Source organism: Sebastes umbrosus, chromosome 4, assembly GCF_015220745.1.
Source record: "Sebastes umbrosus isolate fSebUmb1 chromosome 4, fSebUmb1.pri, whole genome shotgun sequence".
NCBI classification, from domain to species: Eukaryota; Metazoa; Chordata; class Actinopteri; order Perciformes; family Sebastidae; genus Sebastes; species Sebastes umbrosus.
The window spans coordinates 2,298,554-2,326,542 of NC_051272.1; the positions used below are offsets into that span (position 1 = coordinate 2,298,554).

The 27,989-nt window shown below is 40.3% G+C and overlaps 2 protein-coding genes across 4 annotated transcripts in view; one reads left to right on the forward strand and one right to left on the reverse strand.

The window, feature by feature from the left end:
- The window catches only part of shisal1b (shisa like 1b), a 50,508-nt gene extending 22,556 nt beyond the window's left edge, over window positions 1–27,952 (forward strand). The window contains exons 2-5 of one of the 2 annotated variants that reach the window (XM_037767572.1): window positions 1,970–2,170; window positions 7,943–8,156; window positions 12,732–13,034; window positions 23,003–27,952. In XM_037767572.1, the coding sequence (XP_037623500.1) occupies window positions 2,104–2,170; window positions 7,943–8,156; window positions 12,732–13,034; window position 23,003 (585 nt within the window). In that variant the 5' untranslated portion in view covers window positions 1,970–2,103 and the 3' untranslated portion in view covers window positions 23,004–27,952. Of the gene's footprint in view, window positions 1–1,969; window positions 2,171–7,942; window positions 8,157–12,731; window positions 13,039–23,002 lie in introns of those variants that run through there. The other variant, XM_037767571.1, reaches the window with a different exon arrangement.
- The window catches only part of plxnb2b (plexin b2b), a 294,038-nt gene that overhangs the window by 259,578 nt on the left and 6,471 nt on the right, over window positions 1–27,989 (reverse strand). The gene's annotated exons all lie outside the window — the stretch shown is intronic.

The window sequence follows — 27,989 nt, forward strand, 5'->3', positions numbered from 1 at the left end:
AGGTACTATTAAAAGGAATAAATTTGCCAAAGAACTGGAACAAGCATGGCTAAGCAAAATGTGCCACCACCCCATTAATCTCACTTAGCATCAGCGGACGGATGGCTATGACACAGCTTTGAATGGGACAGTGATAGAAGAAGAAGAGTTCACGAACTCCCATAATGCATCATTTACAAGCAAGCTGCTCTTCAGCAGTTCTGCTGAAGGAGCAAGTTCTGTTTAATTCATTCAATATTTGTTAAAAACAACACTTTTTCTAAGAACACAATCATTTTAGTGCACTTGTAGCATTTTACTTTACTGCCAAGCACAGTTATGTAATCAATTATCTACTGGCAATTAGATGTTTTTTTGTTTTTTAATCTCAGTTCTCAGCGGGATAAAAAGTTCTGTCTTTAATGTTTTGGAGGGCTGATATAATGCATCAGTAAGCATAAAGTGTTCTTACAGGGAAGCGTAGTCAAAAGACGAAATTAGTGCTGCAACTAACCGTAGTGCTTTATTTTATTGGTCCAGTCAGTGTCGGTGGTCTATAATGTTAAATCCAGCGGTACATGTCCACCAGGTCCAGCGAGGACACTAGGAGACGCGCTGCTCCACTCAACTGTTCGTTCAAGTGGCGATCGTTGAATGCATGTGATTGGTCCCTGGTTTTCTGCTTGCTGTTTTAAACAGGAAACAACATGGTGGCCTGCTCGTAAACTCTCTGTTATTCAATCCACCAAAATCTACTTCTGAAAACATTTTAAGAGAGAAAAAGGCGATGCCACAACTGTGTCTGGTTTCATTTTAGAACTAGATCGCCTAGTTTGACAGCTTGGTCCAAGTTTCGTGAGCCGGACGCGTCACGCTGGACGGGCTCATTTGCATTTTGAAAGAGAAACAGCCAATAGAGAGCCAAAGTCCCTCCCCTTTTGGTGGACCCCATGGGACCCGATTTCAGAAAAAAATCTGAACAGCGGTCAACAAACAGAGATACATTTTTTTTAACTGCTCAGTGAACTACATCTTTCGTCTCGCACAACATACGCCACCGAAGCTAGCTAGCTAGCTAACTTAGCTATGACCACACACAAATGAAAAGTTATCTGACCTGATGTGATTTATCCAGCGACTCCTGGTCTTTTTATCAGCTGGGAAGCGAAAGAACGAGCGAGACCCACAGGAAACACACAGGCATCGTAGCTTCAGCGAGAGAGACGTCATTTACGTGACTTTTGGGTGTGTCGTCTTTCTAATGACGTATTTTCACAGTCTGATACTTCAACAGACAACAAACTGAGACTTTCTTGACGAGCAAAATTATCTTTTAAATTGAAAAACATCATATGTGTGATTGATGGTGCAAATCAAATGGAGTCCAACCAAAAAGAACATATTATTTAATAATTTATTTATTATTAGAAACATAATTCTCCATATGTTGATTTGTATGCTTGCTTGAAGGCAGGTTTCAGCTGACCTGCTGTTTCCCTGTAATTAATGCCAAAATACATACTAGTAAAGTACGGACCCGTAATTTAAACTATTATTTTTATCATCAATGGTTTGAAAAACAACATAGGCAATGAATCTTTTATCAAATAGTTAGGTCAGTCCATTAAATTGATTAATCGACCAACCGTTTCAGCTCAATGGCTAATAATTCCTCCTTTTTGCCACTATAATGTCCTATAATACATGGATAAGATGTGTCCCAGCCTGCTGAAATGACAGCATCAAGTGCTAACATTTCTCTTGTCATAAGCAGACAAACTGTTGTCACTGTAGGGATTTCACCCAGAGTGCCAATTTCAATTAAAATTGATGCCCAAGCCGTCCTATTATGTAAACCTAAGGACGGATTTCCGAAGGCATCATGGGAGCTCACTGCCAGACAAGCTGTCCACCCAGTAGGGTGGAACTTCCAGAAATCCAAATCAAATCTCTTAATCTTTCCTCTCTCTGCTTGTCTTGTTCCCATCAGGAGCCCTGACTCCCAGCAGCAGCCATGTGAGAGGAGCTGTCAACAAGCAAGAGGATGCCCACGCCCAGCTAAAGCAGAGCAGCCCCCCTCCCTCCATCCTGCTCCCTCCCTTCTTCCCACATGAGGACGAGAAGATGACTATCACCAGCCGGCAGTCCTTCAATGTCCTGACGGTCATCTTCCTCCTGCTGTCCACTGCAGGTCTGTAAAGTTTAGTGTGTGCTTATCTAGTCTGCCAGTCTGGCCCTCGAAAGTTCATATTTTTTTCATTACAGGAGCCTCCAGACACTCGTGGAAGAGTTACAGGGTGTTCTCGTATTATATAGTCATGCTCAGAGCAGTTTCTACAAACTTCGGTTGCTCCAAAATGTGTATCTCAGTCCTTTACTGAGTGAGCCACTATTGCCATGAACTAAATACAGGAAACAACCCCAAAAGACACAGTTTTATGGATAGAAGGAGATTAATGCTGACATCTGATGGCGAGAAGTTAAGTCAGAGACACTTAACATCAAGGACTTTGAAATATTACTTGCCAAAGTGCACTTGGCAAAAAAAGCTCTGAACCTCGGGGTGCTCTCTAAACGAGGCCATGCAGCGTAAAACTGTGAAGAGAGCACATTATAACCCCAAAAGATGCAAAGAGAAGAAACCAGCCAACACATTTCTCTGAGATATGGAATATACATTATGCACGAGGGAAAAGATGCCAACTCAAGTTTTAAAATGACAAAATAGGGCAAGAGGAGGGTGGATGGAGGAAGGAATCAGCACAACAGCCGCAGTAACGGGAGCGCGGAGCAGGTTGGAATCAGCAGAGTGAGTGTGAATGATTTTAATGACTTTAATGACACTTAAAAGCCACTGCAATGAACACGGTAGATTATAAACCAGAATCAACTGTACAGTAGTACATTAAAGTGATGTGCAACTAACCTCTAACTTTAAGAAGTAGCTTTAAGTAGTAGTAGAAGTGCGACCAAAAACATTTCATTGCTGCACCAGTGCGCCTGACATTTAGTAGGTCTGTCTGTGTGTGTGTGTGTGTGTGTGTGTGTGTGTGTGTGTGTGTGTGTGTGTGTGTGTGTGTGTGTGTGTGTGTCAAACCGCGCCCTCCACCTCAAAACATACCGGTAATTCAAAATGAAGAGAACTGTTGATCGTTTTTTGTCAAGATAAATGCTGTAGTGTCTGTTACACCCGTCCCCGGCCAGGACCGACATCATCGGCAGAGTACTGCTCCACCACCTGTCTGTCTCCCCAGTCCCTGGTAAAATGTCTAATCCTGATCAGAGGCGCCGGATTCATTTCACAAGTGGGGAGGGGCAAAAAGTGTGCATACGTGTGTGTCACACTGTACATTTAATAACACAAGACAGCTTCAACGCTAATTTGTTCTCTTCTCCGATGATCGCCAAACAGCTGATTTGTAGCTGCACGCTTCTCTCTCTCTTTGTCACTCAGTCACAACGCACACATAATAATAATAATAACAATCTTTATTTATATGGCACCTTTCAAAACACAGTTACAAAGTGCTTTACAATAAAAACAGAACACATTTAAAACAGGGATAACAAAAGGTACTAAAAGCCAAAAACTAAACAGAGTAAAACAACTAAAATGTCATAAAACATTAATAAAATCAGAGAAAAGCAATTCTAAAAAAAAGTGATTTAAAAGACGCGACAGAGTTTGCAGCCCTGATCTCCTCAGGCAGGTCATTCCATAGTCTATAGGGGCCCTGACTGCAAAGGCTCTACCACTGTTGTGTATTAATCTGGACCTTGGAACCACAAGGAATGACATATCCGAGGATCTCAGAGTGCGGGAAGGGATGTAGGGCAATAATAGATCCGCTAAATAACTTGGGGCGTGGCATCTCAGGGCTTTTTTAAGTAATTAGTAATATATAAATAAAAAATTACATTACGCTACTCTTATAGCTACTAATTTAATATGTAAACATGTGGATACCTGACAGTAAACCCACTATCGACACGTCCAAGCGACTCACCATATTGTTTACCTGATAATGCTACATTGTGAACAACAAATCTGTGTTGAAATCGGCAGAACGAGAGCTCGTTAACTAGCTAGGAGGTGCCATTTATTAACATTATGATGCGTTCAAACTCTACTCAGTAAAAAGGAGTATTGGGCGATGGTAAATTCTAATGTTATCATGATGCGTTCAAATGTAATCTTGTAAAATGTAGTTTTTGGTGAGAAACTTGAATAAATCCAGTTGTTTAAAGGAGATGTTTTCACAGCAATATAAAATAGATAATAGAGAGGGAATTATGAACGTCCTAACTAAAACCAGGATGCAAAAGGTAATAAAAGGAGCGGATGTTGAAGTACATGGGATTTGTTGTTTTAATTTCGTTTTAAGTATTTTTAGAGTGTAATCGAACTGGTATCGAGGATCGTGGAATTTCACTGGTATTGGTATCGACTACTAAATTTCTGGTATCGTGACATCCCTAGTGTAGGCCTATGGGAACTGACAAAACATTTAAAATGTATTATTGTGGCGCCGAAAGTCACGGTGAAACATTTTTGGAAACATTTTGCACCTAAATTATGTGGTGGTGTACCTAAATGAAAAAGTTAAGCGCATCAGTGCACCAATGTAAAAGGTTAGTGTGGAACCCTGCAAATACTCACACATGAAAAGCTATAGCACCAGCGAATGTCTGGCTTGATAAATGATTGATTGATTGCCGAAATTGTAGTTGTTCTATGGCTGATGGTATGTAGTATGTTTCAGAAGAAAGAGGACAAACTGTCTGAGTGTTTTCATAAATAAATAAACACGATGTGTGAGCATCGACTGATGTTCAGATGTTGCTTGTTGTTGGGGAGTGGGAGAGAGAAAGAGAGAGCCGTGGCAGTTTTCAGACCGCAGATTGTAAATATACTGTAAAGTAAGAGCGAAGCTGTTAACTGTATCCTAAATTTCAAGAGGTGTTAATGAAATTAAACAGGTGGGTGTGTTTACAACTCCAGAACCAGCTGTTGTTCATTTGAGAAGCCAGAGACTTCCCCTGAACTTTCCTCTTTCCAAACCTTTATGTCTTACATCGTTAGAGGACTTTATGGTCCACTTCCGATGTTGAGGGCGTCTGTTTCCTTATTGCTAGTTCATGGACCTACAAACTGCCGACCCCTCCTTTACATGCAAGGACTTATGGGATATAAATAACATGAGTTGACAGCAGAACCATTGTACAGCCAATGCAAAGGTCAAATGAAGAGTTTACTGTCACTATATAAACCACCCGCCCTTCACTTCTAATCCGGCACCGCTTCATTTCACCCCTTGTTCTGCTTGGGGTTGTCGAGGGGAAGACGGTTGGCCACACCGAGCTCATTATAACCTGAAAGAGCTCTCTCCTTTCAAATGCTGATCTGTCCCTGCCTGAGATTACTGAGAGACATCTATCACCCCGCAGCATAAGTGGGCCTTGAACTAAATCACAGCGACAACACTTTTACTGCCAGATTTTTAGGCTTCGCTGATTAAAGGAAACATGCAAGATAAAGACAAATCACTTACAATAAAACTAATCTGGATGCACTTCACATGAAATTACATAATTGAATTTACGCTTAGACGGAGAATGATCAAGCAAAGAGAAATCAAAGAGGTTAATTTATTGTAGAATCAGCAACATAAATAGAGCCACATAGATGATACATGGCTGATATCATTGTCAGATTTTAGCTTTTGGCACACGAGAAATCAAATCACATTTCTTGTCGTAAAGAAATGCCAAAGATTTATTTATGGTAATTTAGAAACAGTGTCACAATTACATAGTCCATCATAGAGAGCAGACAAGTTGATTTTACAACTGTAAAATGTCTCCTTCAGTGCACATATTGGTCATAATTCTGGCTGCCAATATTTAGAAGTATTTTAGGATCTTAATGTGTAAGCCTCATTAAGTTCTTGTTTTAGATCTTATTAATATTTATGGGTTATGACGACTGTTGGGTTGTTTTAAAAAGGTGTTATTTAAGTTTATTATAGGATGAAACAACCTAAATAATCACATTTCTGTCTAAAGGCCTTTACACACCGGGGGCGCACGTTGATATATTTTTTCGAACTGTTGTTTTTGTCATGTTCACACAGAAAGCGAATATTACGCAGCGAAAAAGCGGCATCATTTTAGTAGATTTTTCTGAGCTTTCACACCGTAAATAAAGGGCATTCAACCAATCACGTTGTGTGGTACGGATATATTCAATACATATACTGTAGTGTACAACAACATGGAGGCTCTGTAGTCCGAACCAAGACGGTAAAACTTTATTATTCATTTCAACCTTGACAAAGGCATCGCAGACCAGATCCACTCCTCCCATTCTTACCTTTCATAATAAAAGCCCTAGATTTAAACACTGCGTACTGTTTACCAGAGGCAAATTCACACAGAGCATTTCGCTAAAAGGAAACTCAAAGAAATAGCTTACAGTAGTTTAGGGTATATAACAATTTACCTCAGACTGCCAGACGCTGCTCTGGGTCAATAGGATCCAGGTAGTTGGTCCTCTGCCTGCGCAAATCTATTCAAATTCTTTGTTGAAAAATTGTTGCAACTGTCGCAAATTTGCATCGCTGCCGGTATTAATAGTTTTAATGATAAATATTCTATATTTTGTATTTTCGTGTCGTTTATTTGTCACACCCCTGGTGTGTAATGGCCTTGATTCTGAATTGAGGCTTGTTTTGTGTTATCTGTCTTATGTTGTTTCTCTGTAACTCACTGTTATTGTTGCCCATCTTGGACAGAACACTTGAGAGAATTAATCATAATTTTATTGAGGCTTTCCTGGTTAAATAAAGAGTAAATAAAATGAAATAATAACACATATTTTGAACAGTTTCTATATCATTACTATGCCGTTTACAGGGTCTCTCTCCAGGCAAACTGGAGCCTTCATTCTTGGTCTTATTACTAGAAATAGAAAGTGAAAAGGATGCTAAAAGACTGATACTGAATAGCAGTGAAGGCACTGAGCTTGTGTCCATCGTGATGTGCATTAACTATCATCAGCCCCGTAAACTGACACTAATCATAACCGGTTCATTTCTCTGACAGATTGGCAATTCATTATTATCAAATGGAGTCTCAGCTGCCACTGAAGTGGATTCCTCTGATTTCATTTTCAAGAGAAAGTTTATTGCTTGCCAGATTCTATAACAAAAACAATATTGTTTTTATTTCCCTTTGTGGCAGCTAGGATGCACAGATTTATCTTCTTCTAAAGCTTCAGGGACTTGAGTGCACAGCTACAGATGAATGCAAATGAGTACTATTTGTACCGCGTTACTCCGTAATAAACTCAGACTCTGTCGTCTCGTATCACTCCAGCAGCCAAAAAGAAGTAGGAGTATCTTTTAGGGTCTTTGATGAACAGGTAAAGAGACTGGTGTTTCATTCATTTGTTCATGTAATGTGGAGGAAAAAAAATACTATTCTGACATAAATTCTGTAACCGGTCTGAGGAGCATATTTGGTGTTTTCATCCAGAAGCACTGACACTTGTATATTTGCTCAATGAGCTGATAGATTAGATGTTCTCAGTGTTTTTTTTTGTGATGTCTTCAGATTGCTTTTAATGGTACACTGTGTTTGTTTTCTGTTCCTCATCCTACACCATTATTATGACATGCATCTCCAGTATTTTCTGAGGCTTCCAAAGAAAACAAAAAGGCATTCAGCACTTTGTTTTGTAGTTTGGCTCCTTCAGTTGGAAGCGTGTTTCCTTGAGAGCCGTTTGCCGTCAATACTTTTAAAAAGGGGGCTGTCATTTTTCAGAGTAAGAAGACAAACACAAACTCTGCCTCAAAGGTCACATTTCGCTTGTGTTTTTGTCTCCCGCTGTACTAAAATACCTGCTGTCTGACATTTCTGAGTCAATTTTACATCCGAATCTTTGTCTTCCACAAAACTGCAGCCCTCTCAGCTCATTACCGAGTGTGTGAACCCTACTCGGACCACAAGGGGGGTTACCACTTCGGCTTTCACTGCCCTCGCCTCTCAGACAACAAGACCTACATGTTCTGCTGCCACCACAACAACACCGCCTTCAAATACTGCTGCAACGAAACCGAGTTCCAGATGGTCATGCAGATCAACCTCACCACCACCTCAGACGGTTATGCACACAAGTAAGTAAAAAATAAAAATAAAAACCACACTTCTCTTTGACCCTATTTGACCTCTTTACACACCTGCATCTGCACCAGCACCAGTTCTGTGTTATTAGTCCTATTTAGTTTTCTGGTTTATTTTGACATTTGTTTTATTTTGAAAAAGTATTGAATTTGAGGGAAATATAATAAAATAGAGATGTTAAAATGTCATCAACACTGTTCTTCAGCAACAGTGTAAAAAACATCTATATATATATATTTGTTTTTACGTTATTGACTTATCGTAAGACATATGGGCATGATGGGCATGATCTCAACCATTTTTACGTTATCAACTTATCGTATAATATATGGACATGACCTCCATACGTTTTTGTCATCGACTTATCATACGATATATGGACATGACTTCAATATTTTTTACGTTATTGACTTATTGTACGATACATGGACATGACCTTGATCAGTTTTCCTGACCTTGATATTGCCCGTTGTGTTTACATGCGTGTTTGTTTACATAAGGGGCTGATCACACCGAAACGCGTCGCTAGAAACGCGTCGCTAGAAACGCGTCGCTAGAAATGCTCCTCTCTGGCGCCACGGCAATGTCACACTTGGCCCAGGCAGCCAATCAAATCAAGCAAGAATCTGACTTTACTACTTTACCACTTCCTTCCTGTTTTGATGCAAGTAGATGTGCTAGCTAGCTAGCTAGTTAGCTGTTGGACTGTGAGAAGGAAGGGGGCAATTCATATCTCATGTCGTGATAGTTTCATGTAGGCCACGGTCTTTGAGAGAGAGAGAGAGAGAGAGAGAGAGAGAGGCCTAGTGTCAATGAGTGAACAGTGTGAAATTTTACGCAAATTAAGTTGATTAATTACTTAGTTTGAATTTGTTCGAACTTGACTTTTTGAAAAAGTGACAGCCTTAGCTCATACTGTATGCACTCCTCTGTCATTTCATCGTGACCTAGAAATCTCTCAAAGTGCATACTTTGGCAAGACTGCTCCTCTAAATTTGTTATTTTGAAAACGTTTAGAAATGTTCAGTCTGCATCTGGATCAAACACAAGATGATGGACAGTCAGTAATGTTGATGTTGGAGAATAATTAAATCCATGGATGAAATATGAAACGGGCCTAGCAAGCACAGGCCTGAGGGGTAGAGAATGTTCGGCATTTTTTCACAATGTTTGTTTGAAAAAGAATTAATCAATTATCAAAGTGGTCAAGTATACAAGTAGTTACCAATTATTTTCCTGTCAGTCGACTAGGCGCTTCAGCTGTAAAGCAATGCAGAAATAAGCTATCCACATCAAAAACTAATCCCCTTCTTCTTTGGGCCATGATGGAACTTCCCACTGAATTATATTGAAATCTGTTCAGTACTTTTTGAGTTATCCTGCAAAACACAAACAAACGGGACCAAAGCATAACCTCCATGGCTTGGTGGAGGTAATTAGGGGAAAAAATAGGTTGTGCTGAAAGTTGAGTCGGGGTTTATGGGAACAGCTATGGTGGAACAAACATTTCCTCAGATCAGATGAAAACAGCTGGTTATAGTCTGCTCGCTCACAAACGCTTCGCTCCCTCGACAATATCGCACTTATTGACACCGTTTGCCTCTTACTCAGAGGGTTTGTTGACATTGATCCACACCTACAGAGGCATTCAGAACCAGCATAGAGAAGAGCAGATGCTGGAAGCGGTTGTTGTTGTTGTGAGTGGGACGCCTCCACACGATAACTCACAAAGGCAGGTGTTAAGTGCTGGCTATAATATCAAGTATCACTATGGTATCCTATCATACAGAAGTTCAGATGCACGAATTATAGTACTAACACTACACTACACATTAGGGCTGGGACAATACACCTATCGATACCATCACGATAGTGATATTTGGGTGCAGATTCGATATGTATTGCGTATTTTAAGTATTGCGATGCGATGTTACAATTTATTGAGATTTATGTTAAGTTATTTTAACACTAGACCATGGGTAAAAGTTTAATCATACACTTCTAGGGACTTTTACTTTGAAAAATATCTAAATTAATACAGTAAAATGTTTTGATTTTCATTTGCTGAAGTCAAATATATCGGTCATTGTCAGGCATTATTTAAAAAAAAAAATTCTATTCTAAAAGTACTATTTTCTATTTAATTTATAAGGGACATGTAATCCATCAATCTTATTTCCATATATGTATTTTTTATATGCAGTTCCCTTTGTTAACACCTTATTTTGGAAACCGGACGTAGTCACGTGTGTATACTTCCTCTAACTTCTCCAAGGTGGTCTCTAGCTTTCCCGTCAGCTCCGTTCTCTTTGTACATCCATGGTCAGCTCCGTCGGGTCGTTTGAATGCATTTAACATAAATGTAAGTATATGGGTGCTCTTCAGTCATAGCGTTGGCCTATTTGACCACGCGTTAATGCAAAACGGTAACGTTTCCTGTCCGTGACAGAGTTAGCATGCAGCTTTAGCCGTGATGTCTAGCTCTGCTTTTCCTGCAATGAATGTGTGAAACCCAAAGTGTTTCCATCCTTTACTGGATGTGTAGTGTTTACCACGCTGAATTTAAAATGGGAGGGCGCAGGTCGTATCCACGCAGATCCTCCACCGTTTTCTGCTCCGTCGTATCTGCCGGTTTCTGCTCGCTACGGCTGGCTGGCTACTGTTTGTTTTCAGTGATGGATACGGAACGGATATGACGTCACGTTACTCAGACTACAACAATAAAAGCGGTAACTTCCTTCTACACATAGACACAAATGAAGCAAATATATCAATTCTGGCGTTAAAAAATTTCAAAATCGTAAAAAAAATAGATAATTGTGATACATATCCCACCTCTACTACACATGCCGAGATATGACAGTATATTTTCACAGAGAACACATACACCTAACGACACACTCATTTGTTGCAGGATAAACAGATTAAAGCTGAGTGAAGGACACAGAAAAATGAGCCTCTTGTTCTGTTGGAGCTCTCAGTTCTCTGTACTAATGCCCTCCCAGCATGCCTCTGTCTCGGGTGGTCCAGACTGCCCTGCAGCAGGTCATGATATTTCATTACAGTGTCAGATGGCCTATTGGGCCACTCTTTCATCCTGGCTCACTGGGCAATAGGACTGCCGGTATGATATTTACCACTGGCCAAGCGAGTTAAACTGGCCATAATTCTGCTCTCTACTCACATTGCATGGAGAAAATGGTATTATAGTTTAGGATTTACTGCAGTTCAAGGTAAAACTAAAGGCATCTGTCCTCTGAGGGCTTCACGAGTCAGTGATTTGTAGCATATAGCTCTCCATGTAGTTACAGACTAGCTGAATCTGAATAGATTCAGAGTGGAGAATACAATTTTAGAAAAGCAACAGGAACAGCTAGAAACCTGTGACAGATAATCAATTGCATCTGTTTTCCTTCTCTGAGGAAGCTGTGTAAGCTATTGGATAACATTTGTTTTAGTTGTGTGGTCACGATCGATCCCTCCGAGGACTGTGCACATATTCTTGTTTGCTTACCTCCAGGTTGACTCAAATGTAGCCTGTTGCCCCCTCAAATTACCTGAGTTAGACATACTAGCTAAATTATTGGTAAATGTCTCAGACCCAGAGGTGAAGAAAGGCAAATGCGGTTAAGGATACGTTTAGATTTAAGTGCAGTAGTGGCATTCACCTACCAGATGTTCTTTTTTAAAGCCATTTATTCAGATAAATACCCCAAGGCCACAGCGTTTTCAGACAGAAGTGGATTCACTTGATTAACTGAACTAGCAGCACTTTGACATCACTTTCTTTTGTGAACGCTTGAATCAATGCAGTCATACAAATTGCAAAGTGTGCCGAAATGACATAGAAGATAGGTTTCCCTCCAAATAAATCTCCATCAGAGTAATACTTTTTCATTCTGTACAATAGAAGCATCCTAATAAGACTATTAATATCACTATCAATTTGTGTGATATTCCCCAACTAAATGTCCTCGGCGCCATAGAAGCAAAGACATCACACCAAAAGATATTTAGTATCCCTGTTTTGGCAAAATGCTGCTTTTCAAATTTCTCAGGGAGCTATTTCGACGCATTTACCTTGCTGTAATTTATGGATGTGGATGGGCTAAACAAAAGTTCAAATGTGCCACATAAATCCAGCTGGATCATGTAATACATGACGGAAATTTATGAGAGGTGAAAAGTAAGAGTACAGATTTTCGGAGGCACCACAACAGAGGAGCCAATATGATGGATGGATTAAAATGTGTGTTGTGCTAATGAAATTCCTTGTCCAAGTTAAGAAGAAGTATTTTAAAAAGCAGCAAATGGAACAGATGGAGGGTTTCTTAATTATTTATTTATTTGTTTATTTAACTGATTTTTACCAAGGGAGGATTTGATGAATGTCCTGGTCTTGCCACATGAACAGCAAACATTCCCACCTGGCAGCTCTCTGGTAGCTATTGGGATTAAAGGACCCAGCTGAAGGGTGTCCGGATGGCAGCTCTGAGCATGTGAGAGTATTTATCATCATCTTTCCCAGATTACACTGTGCTAATACTCCCAGTCTGTCTCTCCCGCAGTAATTATACAGCCCTGGTCGGCGTGTGGATCTACGGCTTCTTCGTCATGGTGCTGCTGGCGCTGGACTTTCTCTACTACTCAGCCATAAACTACGAGCTGTGCCGGGTCTACCTGGAGAAATGGGGTCTGGGAGGACGCTGGCTGAAGAAGGCTCGGAGTCAGTGGCACAGGTCCATGCCAGAGGAGAGCGAAGCCCAGGCTCAAGCCCAGCCCATGGTCCCCAGCCACTACCAGCCCAGACACAGCCTCAGAGGGGAGAGCCACAGCCCCACACTCCTGCCCTACAACACATCCACCGCATGGTGAGTCACTGTCTGTCACATGACGACCACCAACCTGCACTTTGGCACACGTGTCTACTGTAAAGCTGCAAGAATCAGCAAAACCGTGAACTAAGATTTACGTCACAAATCACCTGGGTAACCACAGCTGGTGTCTTCATGGAAATATCTCCATGGGAGCGTTGGCAATGTGCAAATAATAATTTATACATAACAGACAGGTAGCTGGAAAAGGCTGTTGGATTGTAGAGCAGTTCATTAGACAATCTGATGATGTAGCTATATTTTAAAGTTATTATGGTCAAGTTCATTTTATTTAGAGAGCCCAAAACTACACATTTTATCAGACGGCATAGGACATGGTACACACTTCAAACTTAGACCCTCAATCCAGATACAGTTAAGACAAACTCCACCACAAGACTTTAATTGAAACTAGAATTACCTTCTCAAGGTTGTAGCGTGGAGCCATAAAGCCCCTCAATTAAATCTTTGTTAGGACACGGCAGGGGAACAAATCGGAGACCAGCGTTTTTGGATTTATTGTTGGTGCAACCTACTACACAGCCACTCTTCGCCATGGCGTTATTACTATTACCGGTTTGTTTAAAGTAGAAGTTTGGAGACATGCTTCAACTTCTTCTCTTTACGCTGTTAAAAGTCTACGAGGGAGACGGGATTGTTTTCCCCCAAAAGGGGGCGTGGTCATGCAAGCCTACTTTGGATGACGTATTGCCGGTCTGATGTATTGTGATAGCTGATTAAATACTTTGGAAATGAGACAACTGCCTTCAACACAAAACCCATCAGATGTATAGTATTCAATATGTATCATAGGTGAAATTAGCAGTTTCCAGTAAAAAATACACAAAGAAATGTGTCAATATTGATTCAAGTTCTTTTAGAGCACCAAGTCAGAAATTTTGAAAAACTAAAAACCTCCAAAAAGGATACCCTCACAGTAGGATTTGTTACATTTTTGTTTACAAAATATGATTTGTTCTACTCTGATAAGCATATTTCAGTGCAGACTCTTGCTGTTGTTCTGAAACGTGTAACAGATGCTTAGAAGGAAATTCAAATGTCCCTTTAAGAAAATGTTTTGCTACGGCATTTCTTTTTAAACACAGGTTCCCTCTGTGTCTCATTTTCTTGTCTGTCTGTTTTTCTTTGTACTCTGTGTTTTGTTACGTAGAGAGAGCAACATGGCAGGGAAACAGTGTTTCTAGGAGGACAAATTAGAGCATTTCTAGCATACTTTTCCCAAGCCAACAGGGAGGAAGCTCAAACATCAGGCTCCCTGTTTACTTGAATTCCTTATTAAGAGTGCAGTGCACACACAAAGATACACACACATATGATTACTGCCTAGCAATGATATTGACAGCTCTGTTTCTGTCAGAATCATAGCAACTCACTGGTAAAGAATTCAGTCATTTCAATATATGGTATTAGGAATACAGACTTTATCAATATTTTAAGAATTCAGCCCACTAATGGATAATTTTCTGTAAAGTATCTGATCTGTATGTCTTTAATCTCAAAATAGCTGCCCTCTGTCTCAACATCAACCTCTTTTTACAAGAGAAATTTGGGTTTTAATTCTGACCAGCTCATTAGGGAGCTGTCATAATTAATTAATAGAAAAGAACAGAATAATGTGAAAGCTGCGCTGCACGCCAGAGGCCCCTAACTCTTATTTAACCTGAATGATTCGACTCTGAGTCACATTAAAGACCTTTCATGGAGCTTCTGTGGCAAAACACCATCTGCTGTCCTTTCAGTTTATCTTTTTATTACCTTTGAGAGCAATCGCAGGAGTCTCAAGGTGTGTCGGGCTTGCGTGTGTGACTGTTGTTAAAACATACAAGATGATTTACGATGCTAGGGGTGAACTGTGACATGTAACAGCTGCAGGGAACTTTTTCTCCTTCTGGCAGACTTTCATAATAAAGCCACACAATCATAGAGCACAGGCTGAACAAACCTACATTTTTGTGCAGTCAATTTTTCATGCAGTTCTCCGTCTCCGACACTGTGCAACCTATCTGTCTGGCCGGGGCTCAGAGTCTCTTCCTAGAGGTAGATATCTCTCTCGGGTCATGATAATTTAATGTGGGCAGAGGTTTGACAAATGGCTTTGAGAAGCAATGTGGACTGTGCGAGCCATAGATAAGAGAGCTGGGATGCTGCGGAGGGATCCTGGGGCTGCTTTGCTGGTGGAAACATGGTTAACTAACACTGGACATACCCGTGGAGCCTCCTCATTAGACATGAAGTCAGTTCAATATGATAGGACTCATCAATCCTAGACGTATGAGGTTGACCTGTGCTGGCAGCTCTACAGCTTTAAACCAAGAGGATTTCTATAAAAAGGTGTTTGAAACTGCAGTGAAATGCTCATTGACTAAGTGGGCCTAGGAAACGAGAACATGCTAAGTTCATGGTAATTCATGCTGACGGTGACTGATGGGGAATGCTTCAGGATAGTGGTGCGGGCATCTTTTTTCTATAAAAAGTTGTTAATAAACAGGACGGCTTTTCCAAAGAGCTACGCATATCCTCAGATAATCACTCACATCAGTAAAAAAAAAGTGACAGATGCCGGGAGCTAAATTCAGTCACATTCAGTTTCTGGGGCAAGAATAGCCTGTTTGCAGTTTCACACAGCGAAGCACTTCTCACAATCTAGATAATGCTTACACGTTTTGTTAAATGTGTTAAGAATCCACGGCTGATACTGTATGTACACCACAGCTGATGTTGCCCACACAGTGCGTCATCAGATGGCCTATGGTTTATTTGCGGGGGTACAGATCTTTCTCCCCAGAGAAGATGCAGGGTAGTGGCTCAGAAAACTGGGTCTTCTTAGTTGAACATCTGTTGGCCAAATGTAAACAAACAGAGATGGGGGTCAAGTCCCACAACTGGCGAAGCAGTATCTAAAAACAACCCAGTCGCACAGCAACTCCGGCACAAACGGTCACCAGTGCAGTGGAGCAATTCTCACAGCAAGTATCAAATCATTTCTCCACATGCAGAGATCTATTTCTTTAGAGGAATGCAGCTTGGCGTTAAGCATGTGGGAATATTGTTTACCATATCGCTACGTGAGCGGGCTGGTATATACTGCTGCAGATCTGCTGGGGGTTCAGTGTGGGCGGCCTGGGAAACTGTTATTACTTTCTCTCCATGGATACCCTTTATTGAAATCTCCTATTCATGCATTCAGATCAGTTTAAACAAATAAAAGAAAACTTAACTGTAGTCATTCTTCACAAAGTGATGTGTAATCCAGGTGAGAGAAAAAAAACAGGTCTGCCAAGCCAGACATTATGGTTTATCGTCACTTGATCGGAAGAATGCATTCTTTCTTTATGGGCAGGGAATTGACAGCAGTGAAATGAGCATGCTAAGCAGCTAGCCCCGGCTCATCCTATCTTGTAATACCACTTGTTCCTCGAGAGGCGATAGTGAGTCACTGTAGTGTCCAGTCTCCCTAACATGATGCTAAATGGACTTGATGTTATATAGCGCCTTTCTAGTCTTCCGACCACTAAAGCACTTTACACTATATGTCAGCATTTACCCATTCACACACGTATTCATACACTGATACCAAAGGCTGCCATACGAGGTGCCAACCTGCTCATCAGGATCTAATCTAAACACTCATTCACACATCGATGGCTCAGCCTTCGGGAGTAATTTGGGGTCAAGTGTCTTGTGCAAGGACACTTCGACATCTGGACTGGAGGAGCCGGGGATCGAATTGAATAATGTTGTGTGTTCAATGAGTGTCCAGTATTAAAGTGAAGTGAACTGCCACAGTGAGGTCAGGAAAAAAACGTAATTTCAGACCCTGGACTCAGTAGAGGTGAAATGCTGCCCCTTATTTCTTTGGAGCATGTAGTTAGACATTATTCATTGCACCTTTAAACGGCAATAAGCTCCTGCTCCATCGCTATAAAGTGCTCAGCAGCTTTAAAGCCCTGATTGGTTGTCCAATGTTGGACATTAAAGGATATTAAAAGTTTGGCCAGGATCCCAGTTTGTGCTAACCCTCTTTTCCCAGTAGTCCACCTCTAGCAATTAGTGGTACTGGGGCGCAGGCAGCATCTGGATATGTTGACACCAGGAGAAAAATATAAAAAGGAGCTGGCAGTGAGAATCTCCTATATTATCACTTATTTTATATTCCTTGTGTAGTGTGCCTACTCTGACAATCTCCTCTCTCAGAACTGCAAGAAATATCTGATCTGCTGCTGTCATTTCAGTCTGGCTTTACTGCATATTTTAAATAAATTTAGTTTGTCTTTAGTCGGCGCTGATCAAGACTTGCCGTGCAAAAGTAGCTGTGCAATCAAGATGAAACATAAGCTGCTCCTTTGCTCATGTTTGCTGGCAGTAGGGCTGCACAATTAATCGAATATTAATCGCAATCACGATTTGGGCTTCCCACAATTAAATGAACATGATCGACTTCAATATTGACGTTAAAATGCTCCGCTCACAGAAAACTCCGCTGCATAAATCAAGCGCTTCCTAAACAAACAGCTAGAGATGCAGCGTCAATCAGTAGCTGACCAGCCGGTTTTCAGCAGTCTCATATTTATCCAAGTTTTTTGCCGATCAGACACACATGTGCAGCCGCCACATGATGGTTTTACGTCGGCACACAGCGGCACAATCAGTAACGTCACACACACACACACACACACACACAAACACAACATGCCGTCGGTGTGGAAGTTGTTCAGAGTGAGTAAGAAAAAGAGTAATCACAGTGACTGGCTCGTCTGCTGACAGCATATTATGGTGCATTCAGCTCTACTCAGTAAAAATTAGTATCAGGCGATGGTAAATTATAACGCTATCATGATGCATACAAATGTAATCTTGTAAAATTTAGTTTTTGCCGAGAAACTTAAATATAATCAAAGCAAATATTTAGATATAAATACAATCATTTATTTCCTTATCATTTGAATTGTGTGTTTTATGCAAATAACCACCATATATGACAGTAATATAAGTAAAAGGATAATATTTAAAATTTTTGAGGGCTGGAATGAAGCACGACATGGAAGTGAAAGCAGCGCTCTGTTTATTTAATTGTGAAATTGCAATAAAAATATTTTTTTCCATGAATAATCATGATAATAATAATGATCTCAATATTGATCAAAATAATTAGCATTTTGGCCCTAATCGTGCAGCCGAATTAAAAATATGACCTGTCCACGGTGTACCCTGCCTTTCATCCAATGTCAGCTGGGATGGGCTCCCAATTAGCCCTCCTCCTGTGACCCTCAAGGACAAGTGGGTATAGCTAACGGATGGATGGATGGATGATTCAACCTTGGTTTAATGTGTGCTGAGCATTAGCCAGAAGTGCCATAGATAAAAGTGATAGAAATGAGATGTTGGGCAACATCAAATGGCACATCAACAGAGCATGTCAAAGAGTCTCTTGGTGATTCATAAAGCACTTGGCACCAAAGTTACAGCAGCACCTTGTGCCAATAACCTCCCACTCACTGAAGCTTGGTAGCTTGCTGGCCCAGCTGAGCTCAGCCATGGATGGAAAGCGGTCCATGTGAGGTGGCATCTGTCACCACAATCAGTATATACCTGACTCACCAGCGATCGTAACACTGCCTCTTACAGTCAGACCTCAGTGACTCAGCGTTATCGCTCAGTCTAGTAAACGGAGTCTCCATCACTCCACTCAGTCTGTTACATCACTTTGGTCGTAGGTAACCATCCCTAACACCAACACTCAAACACCTGCTGAGGAAATGACACTTCAGCTCCACTCTGGAAGCTGAAACAGCATTTCACATCTTTTTTTCCTCCCAGGTTTTTTTTCTGTCAGAGCGTGATCAAAGCCTAGATGTGTCTCCTGCATATTCACATCCATCTTTGAACTCACTGGTTGGCTTTCTGTGGTAATAATAGAATTATACATTATGAAATTATTCCTGGCTTGTCTGTCCGCAGAGCAGCATGCCAAGACCTTGTCCAATTAAAGCAACACTCTCCATGTGGTGTGAGTTAATTAACATCATAGATGCTACAAAGGCAGCCAGGCACAGAGTTCTGCTGCAGGCTAAAAGGAAAGAGCAGGAGTATAGATTCAGCTCCTTGAAAGACGTAGAAAGACTTTCGGCATTGCCACGAGCAAGTGAGGTAGCAGCAATTTTATTTTTGGGCTGTGTTTGTGATCTTTTATTAGATCTGTTGTCATACATTTACTTTGAATTTTAGTCATTTTCTCTAGAGTGCATTAGAATAACCTTCAAGTGGAAACTTTTATTTTTCCCATCAACAATAGTTGCATTATTTTTGGAAGCAGAAATGAGTGGGATGTGATTCATAGAGGTGGGGTGGGGTGAAAGTCTTTACAAGAATTACAGACTTGTAAAATATTCCTGTAAATCTGATTGCTTTTTGAAAAGCGAAGCTGCCTCGTTTTATTAGTCTTTGCGACCTGATTTTCAAGCCAATACGTTGTTCTATAAAGATCAATGTGGATCATTAAGCACACACACCGGGATCTGAGAGCAGCAATGCAGCTAAAAGCCATGACTGTGTTGTTCAATAGGATCCAGGAGACTTTTTCCAAACAACCCATGTGGCAACTCAGTGGAGTCTGATGACGCAGACATTCAGTCAGGGCTTTAAAATGGCAGTTTGGTGAGAATAAATCAATGATACGCCCTCTGTTTCTTTTCTTCCATTTTTGTATAGTTTTCTCTGGGTTTGATCTTTGAAATATCTAATTATATGATTATGTACTTTGTTCCTCATTTGTTTGGTTTTCTGAAGCGTTCAACCACATTTAACGATAACAAATGGTCGTATCTGAAGGGGTCAGATGTGAATGGCCTCCTTGATCTTACTCCAGACATCCACTGCCTCTCAGCCAGTGAACTTTGACCCCTTCCCACTGTGACTGTTTTTTTTGTCTGGTGTTCTCAGTGAAGGTTTTCACGGGTCCACTAGTGTTTGATGTGTTATAAACAAAGCTGGAGAAAACATTTTAGAAAATCAATCCCATATATAGATATTAAATGTAGGGCTGTCAATCGATTAAAATATTTAATCGCAATTAATCACATGATTGTCCATAGTTAATCACGATTAATTGCAAATTAATCACATGATTATCCATAGTGGGCTGCACGGTGGTGCAGTGCTAACCACAGAAACCCTCACAGGTACTGCATTTAGCATTGAAAATATGCTCAAATCATAACATGGCAAACTGCAGCCCAACAGGCAACAACAGCTGTCAGTGTGTCAGTGTGCTGACTTGACTATGACTTGCCCCAAACTGCATGTGATTATCATAAAGTGGGCATGTCTGTAAAGGGGAGACTCGTGGGTACCCATAGAAACCATTTACATTCACATATCTGGAGGTCAGAGGTCAAGTGACACCTTCGAAAAATGGCCACGCCAGTGTTTCCTTGCCAAAATTTAGTGTAACTTTTTAGCGTTATTTAGCATTCTTCCCGAAACGTTTAACGTAACATTTTCTAGTTTCATATGATACCAGAATCTACACTTTAAGATTGAGCCTGCAACAACCTCTGAAAGAAAGAGTAGCGGCCGGGCGGAATAGCCTATTTTTTCCCCCATCCCATGGTGCTGTGTAAAGCTAATTAGCCCTAGTAAATGATAAATGGACTGAACTTAGGCTAGTATTTTTCTACCTTACAGGACAAAGCACTTTACAATTTGCCTCTCATTTACCACATGCATACTCACCCTGAACTTGGGGTTCAGCATCTCACTCAAGGACACTTCGACATGCAGATATGGAGCCGGGGATCAAACCCCCAACCTTGTGATTAATGGATAACCCGTTTCAGGTTCAAACATTACCAGATTACTTAGACTGACTGTTCTTACACTGTTAAATTCATTCCTTAGACTTTTGCTCTTTTTTGTAGTTTTGGAAAGCTAAAAAAATACGCCACCATACCGAGTATTGCTATTAATAGTACAGGCACATGCGCGTCACTGCGGCATGGAGAGAAATTCAAAGCTAAATAGGTGTACCTAGCCGATAGGCTGTATATAAGAAGTGGACGTAGTCACCCATAGGTTTGTGGACTGCCATTTTGAAGCCTTGAGTTCGGCATTTTGGCCGTCGCCATCTTGGTTATTAGAACCCAGAAGTGACACGAGAGGGTGGAGCTAAGTACAACTGAATGCTGAATATAACATTTTTAGGTGACCAAAAATTGACTTTCATGAACTGAAAACACACTGTGAAAGGGTTAAAGTTCTACGACAAAAACACGGACAACTCTCAGAACGGACAACGCCATGGTAGCGACCTGTCAATTACAAGGTAGCCTCGCCCTATAGCATCCCCTGCTTTATGGTCTATTTGACTCTAAATGGGACCATAATTTACTAAATGAACATCATAGTGTATTGAAGAAGATTGAGACCATAAACTCATGTTTACAATGTTTAGGTAATAAACCAAGTCAGAAGTAGGCTCATTTTCTGTGACTGTTTTTTTGTCTGGTGTTCTCAGTGAAGGTTTTCACGGGTCCACTAGTGTTTGATGTGTTATAAACAAAGCTGGAGAAAACATTTTAGAAAATCAATCCCATATATAGATATTAAATGTAGGGCTGTCAATCGATTAAAATATTTAATCGCAATTAATCACATGATTGTCCATAGTTAATCACGATTAATTGCAAATTAATCACATGATTATCCATAGTGGGCTGCACGGTGGTGCAGTGCTAACCACAGAAACCCTCACAGGTACTGCATTTAGCATTGAAAATATGCTCAAATCATAACATGGCAAACTGCAGCCCAACAGGCAACAACAGCTGTCAGTGTGTCAGTGTGCTGACTTGACTATGACTTGCCCCAAACTGCATGTGATTATCATAAAGTGGGCATGTCTGTAAAGGGGAGACTCGTGGGTACCCATAGAAACCATTTACATTCACATATCTTGAGGTCAGAGGTCAAGGGACCCCTTTGAAAAATGTTCATGCCAGTTTTTCTTCGCCAAAATTCAGCGACCAGCTAGTAGTCGCCAAAGCTTCACGGGGGTCATGCCTTCTTGATTTTAAGGGATGTAGGACTTATTTTTTTTTAAATATACAGTTGGCCTATATCTCAGCATGTCATTCATTTCTGAGAAGAAAACTAAATTAAATTGTTATTTTGAAAGTTTGGATATTATTTAAGATATAAACAGGATAATGGCACGGTGAAGACCTGAACAAGAGCTACATCCACAGAGCTTTCCCTCTCTGCTAAACAGCCTCGTCTTGCATCGAAAAGTAAAACAACCAAAGAGCTGATAGAACAAAGGCCAAGCATCAGCGAGAAGAAAACACTAAATTTGTCAAAAAAAGAAGTATGAATCATTGTATTGTATGTACAGAATTGTATTAAAAGTCCCTAAAATAACAGGAAAACTAATCTCCGATGTGATATTCACAGGAAATAATCTGCTCAAAATTCATCTAAATTGCTTGTTTTACACAAACTTCCTGCAGTTATTGCGATCACCATTTGGGTTAATTGTACAGTTCATCAGCTGTTCTGTACTGTTATTGTTATGCATTGACTATAATATAAAATACCCATAAAATATGTCAGGGGTTGTCAGTTTACTCATTGATAGTAAAGGGATCCCGATAATGTAAAAGGTTGGGAACCACTAGTTCACAGATTAGACGGTGTTGTCTGTTTCCAGTGTTCATTCAGTGTGTTGTCCACTTAACCGATGTAATGAAAACCAGAAATCAGACAAAAACACCACCAGAACTGGTCATAGCATCAAACCATCTTCGTGACAACTGGGCAACTCCATCTGCTGAGAGATATCCACGAGATGTGGTTGAAAGCTTGGGAAAAACTAAGAAGGACCTTGTGGTAAAACATTTTGTGTGAAGAATGAACATTCATGCTTTATTTCTGTGTTTCTCTCTTGACAGAATGATTCTGCGAGTGGACAAACTGAAGAGTAGCAACACCTTGTTTCCTTACGTGGTACAGAGGAGATGCCCCACAGATGCCCCCTCTCTGGAACACAGACACTAACACCAGTGGTGGGCTAGCCATACTGTAGTAGTTAGAAGTGACTACTGCCCCCTCTCTGATGAGCACAAAACATCCATGGACTGACAGAAGCAGGCTGATATGGCATTTAGAAACCCAGCTGAACAAAGGCTGCCAGGAAACACAGAGGACCGGACTGCTGCTGCTGCCACAGCAGAGGAACGACACATTCAACGGCTCACAGGTGTTCAGTGATCCCCTGAAATGGCTGCCAAGGTCTGGAGTATCCCGAACAGATCCAAGCTGAACTGGATAAACTGTACTCACAAGCAAGGAGGCTTACCTGTTTTTAAAAAAAGAAGCTCATCTTTCTAGATATAAAATGTTTATTACACTGCTGTGTCAGTTTGTGTTCAGTAGCAGTTAGACACAGATGTGGGTTATCTATTTGGTGATTTATTTATGTGAACTAGTCAGAGAAATATATGAGTGGTTAACATTTGGAACATGTAACAGCTTAGGTTGATGCTGAGCATCTCACTTAGAGTAGAATGTTTTTGTTACTTACTGAAACCAGACAAAAAATGTCTCTGCAGCCATGTTGAAAAACAATATCTTGTATGAAATGTTTTAGGTCTCCTTTCTGCAGAGCAAGTGATTTCTCTATATTGTAACGTGTCTGACGAGGACGCAACGCCATACAGATAAACTGCTGTAGATCTAAAGGTTTTACATTAGGTCATCAAGTGATGCTGAGGAAAGGGATCTTGACTCTCAATAAGTTATTCACCCAAAACATTAATGCTTTGTTCATACTACGAGCGACAAAGTGACTAGTGTTGCACGGTATACAGTACTAGAAAGGTATCGCGATACCCCGTTTCATTAATACTGGTACTTTTAGGATGATAGTGTTTCAATACGAGCCGTGAATTGCGTCGATGTGCGACAGTGTGTGTGTGCAGCACTCTGCTTTAGAGGACACCATTAGGATTGGGATCTCACGGGAACAGGCACTACTAACTAGCATAACTTTGCTGCTGGTGGAGCAAGCGGTCGAAAAATAAACTGTAGTGATAACCAGGAGGATGAAGATTAAAGCAGGTCACGAACCGCTGAGCGGCAGCACAGTCCCGCTCTGAGTTGTTGTCTCTATCAGCAGAACTCCCTTAAAAAAACAAGGAAAATAAAAACGCGGCTCTAATTACCGATCAAACGTACTAATAAAATTAGATTCACCATTTTTTCTGAATCTGCCCAAGCATCTCCTGTAATTCGGCAAACACATAATGCACCAAAGAGGACATGTTAAAGTATTATTTTACCGTGTGTTTCTGTAACTCGATTGTCTTTCTGATTTTAGCAGTTCTTCTCTCATCAACTTCTCACAGAACTTCATTGGAATTTTTAACGTTTTGTGGGTTTTTGCTTTGGAAGCCTCTCGCCGTCTACCGTGCTGCAGTACCACTCTCCGCCTGAACTGTTACTGATGCAGCGACAGGGGTGGCGCTGTTTTACAAAAAAAAAACATATTAAATACTGTTTAATAAGTGACATCAGAATCAGAAATACTTTATTGATCCCAAGAGGGAAATACAGTTGAGTTGTTCCATTTTAGAATAAAAAAATATATAAACATAGATAAGAAAAATAGAAATAAGAATAGAGATGAAATGTAAATATGTGTGCATTATCAAAAATATATTCAAATATAGAATTAACTATCAAGGAAATCACATAAACTTAAGTATAGGGGACATCAGATTACTGCGTACCATTTAATTTTTTTAATTACTACATTTTCACATTTTAACATTTTTAATGAATAAAAAACTAATTTCTCGTATAAAAGTCACAATTTTGGTATCGTGACAACACTAAAAGCAACAAAACGGCCAGCTACATTGTCGCCGTTGAAGAGCGCGTTGACATAGTTATGTCATTAAATAGCGCTGAGAACTGGCAAGTTTTTCTTCCATTTTTAGACGGAACGGAAACGGAACAGGAAGTCAACGCGTCATTGGAGCGCTGAAAAAAGCTGAGGCCAGCTCAACTTTGAATTGTATTGCATCACACCTCTACGCAGCGACAGGTGTCAGGCGTCAGTTTGTAGCTGCATGTCACCGGCTTTCACTGAAAATGACTTGTAGCCTGTTGCTTTGTCGCTCGTAGTGTGAACACAGAATGTAATGAGGATCAGGGATGCCTTCACAACAGCAAAGAGTTTCATACTAAGTTATTAAACATAACTTTAATCCTTGGCTATGAGCCTACAAGCCCATTTGAGACCATTACATATAAAGTTAGTGGGAGACAGTTGCCTCGGTAACCTCATCCATTGACTTGTTTGCCCTTCCTCATTACCGGAGCTGCCTGAAATACAGCTCCATTAGCAATATGATGCAAATGAATATCCATTTGGTTCCTTTATAAGGAGCGCTCTATATCCCACATTGGTAATAGACAATTATAAGCGATTAGCCATAATAGAAAATGTCAAAAAAAAAAACACACACATTAAAACCCCTTTCACTGTCAGCAATAATGTACAGTAGCTTAGTCAGAAGGATGACATGGTATGTAAAAGTCAAAGGCGCCAGTCAAATGAGCACTGGGTAATCATCGAGGTGCATCGCAGAGCTTTCAGTTACACTTAATAAGAAGGTGAAATCCCTGAATTGGACATACAGTATTTCTGGATAATGAACTCATAAAAAGGTCTCCAACAATTTCTGTGTCAGCATTGTAAGGAGAAAAGTGAAAACAATTCACTTTTTAAAGAAAACTTTTACATTAGAGCTGCAACTAATGATTACTTTCATTATCGATTAATCTGACAATTATTTTCTCAAATGATCAATGAATCATTTGGTCTTTAAAAATGTCAGAAAATAGTGAAAACTGCATGTTATAATTTCCAACAGTCAAAGCCAGGTATTCAAATTGCTTGTTTTATTCAACCAACAGTCCAAACCAAGGATCTTCAGCTATATACTGTCATATATGATAATATATATTATATGATAAAATGTGAACTCAGTGAAATCTTGAAAATAAATGATTAATCAATTATCTAACTGCAATCATCTAGGGATGCAACTAAAGATTAATTTCATTATTGATTAATTAAGCCAATTATTTTCTCAATTAATCAATAAATTGTTAGGTCTATGAAGTGTCAGAAAAAAGTGAAAAATGATTTAAGAGGTGGAGTCTTAAAATGACTTGTTTTGTCCAACCAACAGTCCAAAGATATTCAATACAGTATGTAATGTATAACGTATATAAACATAGAATTGAGTTGAATAGATCGGCCCCATTGTCACCCATATCCAATACAGCTATTTGTGACCCGATATCCAATCCGGTATCAGTATCAGTGCATCCCTAATTATCGATTAACTATCACATTAGACAAAGAAAAGAACAAATCATATTTGAGAGGCTGAAACTAAGGAATTGATTGGTATTTTTGCTTTAAAAAATTACCTAAACAATAAATTGATCAACCAAATAGTTAAGTAAGTTGGACAAATAGATAAATTTACTTAAGGTTTCAGCTCTGCAATCATCGCATTTAAAGAACAAGTTATTACTTAATGCCCAAATCTGAATTAACTACGGAGATAATAAATTCTCTGTAAGCCATTAAATGCAACGACAGACAAAGCAGCTGTTGGTGCCAGACTGTATCAGCGACAGCATGTGAAGTCCAGGTGGACAGACGGTAGGTAGGTACATTAGGAGAGAGGTGTCAGTCCCAATCTTGCATCTGCAACTGGTACTCTGGCAGCTGTCGAGTCTGTGTGTGTACAGAATCTCCAGTCAGTGCAAACATCGCAACGTCCTCGCTGAAAGCTAACGAGATACCGTTAAGTGTTCAGAGTTGGCTGTGAGCCAGCCGTGAGACTTGGGGTCTTGCCATCATATTTGTCCTCTCTGTTTCTTGAAGTTTAAGTAGACCCTGCCGGCTTCATCCTCAGTTATCAGCAATAATATTCACATTTGCTGAGTTGTTAGAGCAAGTTAATTCCCATTTCAGTGGCTAAAGTTTAATTGCGTGTGCGCCCCAGCAAGCTCGTGCTTTCAGGGGGCACAGAAATAGGATGTGTCCAAGTGAAATAATTGGCCCAGGGATCAGCAGTTGCTCTAAATTACCCCCTCTTGCTCTCTTTCCGTAGCTGCCTCCTTATTCCCAGAGTGAGAACAGCGGCGGCAAACAGGGAGAAGTTTTTAACAGGTGCAGCAGCACAAAGGGGATTTAATTAGTCCCTGATGCTGGATAAGTGGGAAAAATCTGATGTGTTAGAGAACATGGCACTTTTCAGGGCTCTAGCTGTGTGTTCTGACCTGTAATAAAGCAAAGGAAGTCTGTTCTTATCACCAATAAAGTCATAATCACACCCAGGGGGGGAACATTTTGCCTCTGACGAGCAGTAGCAGGGTCAAAAATTGAATATTTCCCCCATTTCTTAAAATGTTACAACTTTTGTGATGTTTCCTGTTTTGTTTGAAAACAGTCGTGACTCTGGCCTGATGTGTGATGTGGTACTGTAAATCGTATCAGCTCAACCCTCTTCCCAAATAAATAATAATAAAAAAAAAACACAAAAAAGGATGGTAAGAAGAGGGAACACATCTGTTCCAGTCTCTCCAGGTTGTCATGGTAACAGTTGCCTTACAGTTGAATACCCACCTGTACACAGAAGCTTTGTAGTGGTTGATACCTCACTTTTTGGGTGTGGTGGTGATGATAATGTGCACCACGTTCTGTCTATGTATTTACTACTAGATAGGATGATCAGTACCGTTTTCAGTTGGATTGTTATTGCACTTGTTGACTTTGTATCGTCACGACAGGGAGAAATAAAGTTTTATCTTTTCCAGTGTGTTTAAATCCCTCTGTGTCAGGTGCTCTTTGGA